Genomic DNA, 7472 nt, shown 5'->3' with positions numbered 1-7472 from the left:
ATTAATAAGCCAAAAAAGGGCGAATTTACAAAGTTTGATTTTTCATTTTTATTATATTTGAGAAGAGTTCAAATCTTGAAATTTAGAGTTAATTGGGAATTGAGTTCTGTCGAATTTTACGTGCTTAAATCGAACGCTGAAAATCATGTTCCTAGATGAAACGTGCAAGTATTTTAGAAGGCTGTGATTCATAATGCTGGGCAGGGGTAGTGGTGTCTCATTGCTAAAGGGAGACTAGAATTTCCATTTTTAAATCCACATTAGAATTTGGGAAATCCAACAGAGTGTTGGAATGGGAGTCTGCCTATCCCCTTATGGAGTAGGTTTTATTGCTTTAAAATAACAATATCATCTAATTTTAATTAAAAAAAAATTTATTTTATGCTCCAAAGGGCTTTTTTAATATCGCTATTATTTTCTGTTTTTATTTTTGTACAGTAAAAAAATAAATTATAAAAATACATTTGTTCCTATTGTCAGTTTTTTATTTTTGTCGGGTGTTAATTGAAAATCAAAATTTTACTGTTTTCAATTGTTTTCAATAGGTTTTTTGAATTAAATTATTTATTTTATACACTTTTAAATTAAAATAAAATAATTAATAAATTTAAATTAAAAGAAAAGTAAACATAAATTTTAAAAAATAATTAATAAATTTAATTATAAAATAATTTTACTATGCCCAATAAAATTTTTATATTATTATTGTAAAATTTTTAATGTATAATATTTGTAGTTTTATGATTTCAACCATATATATTTTTTTATAATATTTTGATTTAAAGGTGAAAATGAATTAAAATTTTAATTTACGTTAATTTTATAACTTTTAACCAAACAGATGGTTGGTTTTAGTTTTTAATGGCTGTTCGTAATTTTGAGCTTTTATTTTTAATTTTTATTTCTCTAATACTAAATGACTCCTTAGCAATTTTAATATTATCAGTCCAAACATATCAATAAAATAAAATAAAATAAATCATTTGCATTTTTAAGGGAAAAGCATGGGCATGTAGGGCCCACTGATTTCCACTTTGGGATATAAGCCATCACACAGCCTACGCTGCAAATCCCTAATGATGCAACTATTTGTCAGTCCCATCAGCTTCCACATCATTAGGTTTCTGCTCAGAAATTAAAATTCAGATTTTTTTTATTCTCAATAAAATTAATTTAGTTGAATAAAAAATTTCCCAAAATTTACTGAATATTTTTCTTACAAGATCATATTTAATTTTTTTTTTAATATATTTTTAAATTTTTCTTTCTTTCTATTTATTTATTTATTTTTAAAATGGAACCCGGTCTGTGGAACGCTTGATTTCATTTATTTTAAATCTTAATCTTTATAATTTTCAGCGCTTTTGTTTTCTGATTTTCTGAATTTGCTCCCAGTGTTGACAATTGACCCAACAGCGACAACGACCTTTCATACGAGTCTCTTGGCTTTCGTAGAATTCCAAAAAGGCATCCTATTCCTATACATGTAAAATTTTCATTGTTGTAATCTAAAGGCTCTCATTAATTCGTGAAGGGTAGCGATTTAGTGTGACTTGTTACCATGACAAACATTGAGTTATGTGCTTCGATGGGCGACATGTGTCCAAATACCCGAGGTGGTGTTAATCTAGACCGTCCAAAATTGTTAAATGGTCGAGATGGGTACAATGAATATAGGTCGAGCATATGCTGTACTTTCCATGTGAACCATAAATATGAGAATCTAGTGCGAGTGTGTGTGCGTGCGTGGGTGTCTGTGTGTGAAGGTGGAGGGGGTCGTCCGTCATTTCTCATTTCTTGGTAAGCCCAACTCAAAATTGAACGTGAAGGGTAGCTTTTACACAGCTTGTTCTGTTGTTTTTATGCAAATTTTGTATTTGGGTTTGGGGCCCCCCACGCCCTCCACCTCTCGATTGCAGGAGCCATGGCAGAATTGGCAGCATCTAATCTATATATGAAATTAAGGAGAAAACAAAACAAAACAAATTAGGGTAAAGAGATGAGAGACTTCCAGCATCTTATTTTTTCCTAGCTTTCTGAAGCAGAAAAGCACGAGTCCTTTACTGCCTCCCCCTCTCACGTGCACAATAGGATATCCTCCATTCTACCCCTCTTCTAACCTCCCTTCACTTTAACCCATCCTTTCTATCTCTCTTTCTGAATTCAAGAACTGGGTTCTGCTATAAAATGATGAGACCCTTTGAATTGGAAGGAGAAAACAGTACTACTGGGTCATTTAGAGAGAGAGATCGAGAAAGAGAGAGGGACAGGGAGAAAAGGATAGTACTGTAGGAAGACAGGGAAGAGTGTAGTAGTGAGAAATGGCATTAGAAGCTCTTTCTTCCAATGAGCTATTGAACTTCATCATCTATGACACAATATCGGCAACCCCATGTGTTGGCCACCACCATTCCTCAGATAGTAGTTCCCTGTTGGAGTATTCTTTGAAGCCGCAAGAACCGGCAGGCAGCGTCTCTGATAAGTCATCTCCGGCGATGCAGCCACACCATACCGCTTCGGTCGGAGCAGCGCTGGAACTCGCTGACCGACCCAAGACTTTGGCTGTGGTGCAAGGCCGGAAGAAGAGGAGGAGAAGACCAAGGGTTTGCAAGAACAAAGAGGAAGCTGAGACACAGAGGATGACTCACATTGCTGTGGAGAGAAATCGCCGGAGACAGATGAATGACCATCTCGCTGTCTTACGCTCTCTCATGCCAGACTCCTACATCAAAAGAGTTCGTATTCCCTCTATATATGTGTTAATTCACTCATTTTCTCAGTACCCATTTCCTGTTCTAGCTAGAAGAAGAAAAATTGCACCAATACTAAATTAAGGAAAAAATGGGTTGTGTGCGCTGTAGGGTGACCAGGCTTCTGTAGTAGGTGGAGCTATAGAATTTGTGAAGGAGCTGGAGCAATTGCTGCAGTCCCTTGAAGCTCAGAAAGTGCAGCTACCTGCAGCAGAAGGAATGCCTGGAAGTGGGGTTTCAGAGGACTCCATCGCCAGTATGACCAAATTGTCACCACCTCCCTTTTCCCAATTTTTTGTGTACCCTCAGTACACTTGGTCTCAGATCCCCAACAAGTATACCTCAAAGAGCAAGGAGGCAACAGCTGATATTGAGGTCACTCTGATTGAAACCCACGCAAATCTCCGAATTCTCCTGCAAAGAAAACCCCGGCAGCTCTCGAAGATGGTCATCGGCTTTCAGACACTTCACCTTACCATCCTCCACCTCAATGTCACCACCTTGGACCAACTGGTTCTCTACTCCATTAGTGCCAAGGTACAGATGTGGTTAAGTGTTTGTGCATTTATTATATGTTTCCTAAATTGGAATGTCAATTGTTTTCCATTCAAATTTTCTTTCGGTTTCATTCCTTCTGCAAATCAAGCATGACATTAAACTTTTACATATATTCATTTCATGCAAATTGTGTATATCTTTTTCCATGACTTGCATGTTTTTCCCCCTTTTTTTGGGGCTGAGGGGTTGGGATAGGAATTCATTGAGAGGCCCTTGAACCTTTTTTTCCCCCCTCTCTGAACCCTTGAAAGTCTTTTCCTGAACCATTTCTGTACATTGGTGGATATAACATTAGCTAGCCAATTCAGAGAAATGTTTTGGAGACATGATTTTTGCAATGGAACATGAAGCACAAGGATGTTATGCTAATATCTGGACCTATTAGGCTGGGACCCATATCATTGGAATTCAAACTAAAACATACATCTCATTAGTTTGTATACTTTAAGATTGTTTGTGTTTGGTTGGGGTCTATATTTGTAGTTGTATGCATTTAGACAAAATTATATGATTTTGTATTTGTTCTTAATTCAAAATACCCATCCAAATCTAAACTCAAGATCTGAGATCTAAACTTTCACAGGCAGGATAAATGTTGTTATGACATTTTGTTATTGGTGAGTTGCTCCTAATCTTACATAGATCGAGGAATTGTTCCTCTCAAGTCTTTCTCGCTAATTTAGCCATTATTGATTGATTCAGTGGAGAATGGGCAATGTCTTTCTTTATAGCTTCTAGTGTTGTTTTCTACGTAAGTAGAGAAATGAGTAGCTAGCTAGGCTGATGAATATGGAAATTAAAGGCTTCTGGGCTAAAGTTTGAACATTCTCATTGCAGGTCGAGGAAGAATGCCAACTCACGTCAGTAGATGACATAGCAGGAGCAGTTCACCACATGCTGAGAATAATTGAGGGGGAAGGTGCACTATGTTGATCAGGTTGTTGATATGCCAAGATTGCCCCTGGAGTTGGTTGAAATCACTAGAATGCCACTCACTTCTTTTATTAATTTCTTGCATCAACTTGGGGGGAAAAAAAAAAAAAAAAAAACAAGGAAAAGAAAAGAAAAGAAAAATTTTCTGTGCTTGTATGTAGCACAATGGCTGTGTTTGGCTGTCACTTGGGTTTGCTTAATTGGTTTATATATATATATATATGTTGTAAAATAGGAGAAGAAGGAGATGTAGTTAATAGGGTTTAAAGGGCAGGCAGCCCCATCTTATCAAGGATGGATTTTGTAATTGACTCATGAGGGGAGTTGACTGCGAGCCTTCGAGAGAAATCAAGTAATGTCATTTTCATGAATTCTGGTGCACTCATGCATGCATGCTCATAAAATTTCAACGAATGTCCACCGATGTAAACAATGTTCTGCCATTGTCATGGGTCCAACAGTACCTTTATGCCAATCCAACTTTACTATGGGGCCTTAATAAATAAATATCATGGCAAGAGTAACACTTGAATCTTAATTTTGTATGATGGAGCCAAATCTCTAAGCTAGTCTAATTAAAATTAAATATTGGTAGTCTAAGCCCTCATATATGTGTGTGCGCGCGCGCACGCAAGGTTGTAATCGAAGCTATAATTTCAAAGCTTGAAAGGAGACGAGGTAAGTATCATTTGGCTTTGTCTGCCTCTCTTCGAATGGGTATCATTTTGTTGCTTATTTCCACTTATGTCACTTGGCCTATTCTAGACCTAAGAGGCTAAATTCCATACCTAAATGGGATAAATTGTAATGCAATTTGGGTTCCAAGTAATGACGGGCATTCCAGTGCTAAAAGGCTAAATTCCTCCATTGTGCAATTTTAATTTGATGACTCTAACCTTATTGCATATAATCTAATTGATTAGTTTTTGCTTGCAAATCATGGATTTATTGTGATAGGATAAACATTGACTTGTGTATGTAGTTTAATTACTTCATTGGCTGAGTAAAGTTTCCTTGACTCAATTTGAAGGTATGACTATAGATATTCTCTTCTTAATTATAGAAACGCTAACATCTTGGTACATTGTTTCATAAAAGTAGTTATGACTTATGTTCAAAATATTTTCAATAGATTACACTAGTTGATCATGAAACGCTGGAATTTGTTTGGCATGTCAATTTTTTGTTAGATCATTATTCTCACTTTGACTTTTGCAATTAATCTTTAAATGCACCTACCAAAAAAAAAAAAAAAAACTGATAAAAGAGGTGGATGCCTCAAAAGCAAACATACATAAGCAATTAATTAATATTGAAACCTGTTTTTAATACCTAGTCCATTTTAAGCATTTTTCTTTTTGGTAAGGAGGGTGATAATCTTTGGCATCATTGGTCATTAAGCTCCTCCAAATCTTTTGTTAAGTAGTTCTCTGCTTCTTACATCCACCATTCCTCTTCTATGAGATCAACACATGCAAGAAAAAAATGAATGAACACTTGAATCAGTTCAAATTGTTTGCTCTAATATCACTTATTAGGATCGGGTTAGTCCTTATGGGTGAACTTGATATACATGGGTGAGCACCAACTTGACCCAAAAATTTAAGTCGTTAGGCCTTGAGTACAACCGTGTATATATAAGCATCCATCTTTCACTATATTTTTTTTATGGTGGCACAAACTCACAAGTAGTCTTCTCAATATTATCTATGGATGATTCACTAACAAGAAAAAAATCATATTATTTGCATTTAGGATTCTAATGAAGGAATCATGCATCTAGTGGAAAATATAATTGGCATTTTGTTGTTTTTCAATTGTATAATTAGGCTTGTATCTTCCCAAGAATCCAAACCAATTAGATATATATGCAATATAATTTTTTAGGTTATTGCCCTTGATGGCCTATAGCATGCTTGATTATGATCTTGATGGAACTTATAGTGTTTGTATGTCTCTGTTGTGCAAAGAGTCTATACCAATGCGTAGTAGAAACACAAATTATATCGAAACGTGCAATGCAACAATCAACGATGAACAATACAAAACCAATCAATCACAAAGAGAATAAAAGGAAAGAAATAATCAAAAACACAAGAATTTACGTGGTTCGGCAATGTGCCTACGTCCACGAGAGCAAGCGATTGATTTTCACTATCATTGTCAAACAAGGATTACAAAATAATGTTTATATGCTAACTCTATGCGTACAGAAGGTTTACAAATTATCTAAAATACTCTTATAGTAATCCCCAGAGGAAAATCCTCCAAAGTGCTCAAGCTAATGATCTTCTCGATTCAAATCCAGTAAACAGCGTCGAAAAATACCGTCGACGGTTTCAGCAAATCGTTGATGGTTTAATGCTGAGAATGAAGTAACCTGACTGAAACTATGACCGTTATCTTCTGAGAGCAAACCATTGACCAAATCGTCGACCCAACTGTTAACGGTTTCTTCCTGTAGCTCAGCTACCTTGTTCTTACTTTACCATACTTTCCTCCGAGCATGTATTCGACTCAATATGAGCCACATACTCCAATAACCTCAATCCCTTCTAGTGTGGTTTTGACTTTCCTCTTAATGCCTTAGGCATTTACCGCACTCATAAATTTGGATGTGCATCAAAATCTCTAATTGAAGAAGTAGGTTTAAGATTCTACTTGCTTTTATTGTCATTAGCCTAGTAAAATAAGTTGTGGTGGTATTTCAAATTTTCTTTTTTCTTTTTGGGCACCTACTATATAGAATCTTCTTTTGGGTCTTTATAAATTTCTATGGATTGACATCCTAAATAAGAAAATTTGCAAAGTCTTTTAGTTGATATTTTGGAAGGGAAAAAAATTGAATTTTGTATTTCAATCCTTACCCAACCATAACGGTGTTGTCTTGATGTCCTAACTTAATCCCAACACTTGTAAAAACTCCATGTATGGATTAAGGGATTCATGGAGTCTACCTTAGCATCATCAAACATATAGTCGACTTTCTCACCTTCTTACTAATGATGAACTATGTCTCAAATAACTTGGATACTTTAATCAAATGATAATTGAGCTTGGATAGTGCCATTAGCAACAAATGCACTATTAAGTATTTTTGTGAAAGCTAGGTACATGGTGGCACTTGAAACTACATGAAGCATCATGACTGTCCATACATTTCATACATGGTTAGTAGGATCTTGGATTGTCGTTATCATTGACTGGTGGTTGTCTAAATGTCTTTGTAGG

At 35.6% G+C, this 7472-nt stretch overlaps 1 protein-coding gene across 2 annotated transcripts; it reads left to right on the top strand.

Annotated features, from left to right (window-relative positions):
* Positions 1-1395: 1395 nt before the first annotated feature.
* LOC131164116 (transcription factor bHLH71-like) lies at positions 1396-4612 on the top strand. Of its 2 annotated transcripts, XM_058121085.1 has the most exons (3): positions 1396-2735; positions 2862-3287; positions 4146-4612. In XM_058121085.1, exons 1-3 carry the CDS (start codon positions 2322-2324, stop codon positions 4239-4241), a joined length of 936 nt encoding a protein of 311 aa, XP_057977068.1. In that variant the 5' UTR covers positions 1396-2321; the 3' UTR covers positions 4242-4612. The 2 variants fall into 2 exon arrangements, with proteins under 2 accessions (XP_057977068.1, XP_057977067.1); XM_058121084.1 differs by having other exon boundaries at positions 2075-2735; positions 2862-4612.
* Positions 4613-7472: the final 2860 nt, after the last annotated feature.

Source organism: Malania oleifera, chromosome 9 (genome assembly GCF_029873635.1).
Source record: "Malania oleifera isolate guangnan ecotype guangnan chromosome 9, ASM2987363v1, whole genome shotgun sequence".
Taxonomy (NCBI): domain Eukaryota; kingdom Viridiplantae; phylum Streptophyta; class Magnoliopsida; order Santalales; family Ximeniaceae; genus Malania; species Malania oleifera.
Note: the sequence above shows the minus strand (reverse complement) of the source record. Positions and strands in the feature narration are given on the sequence as shown.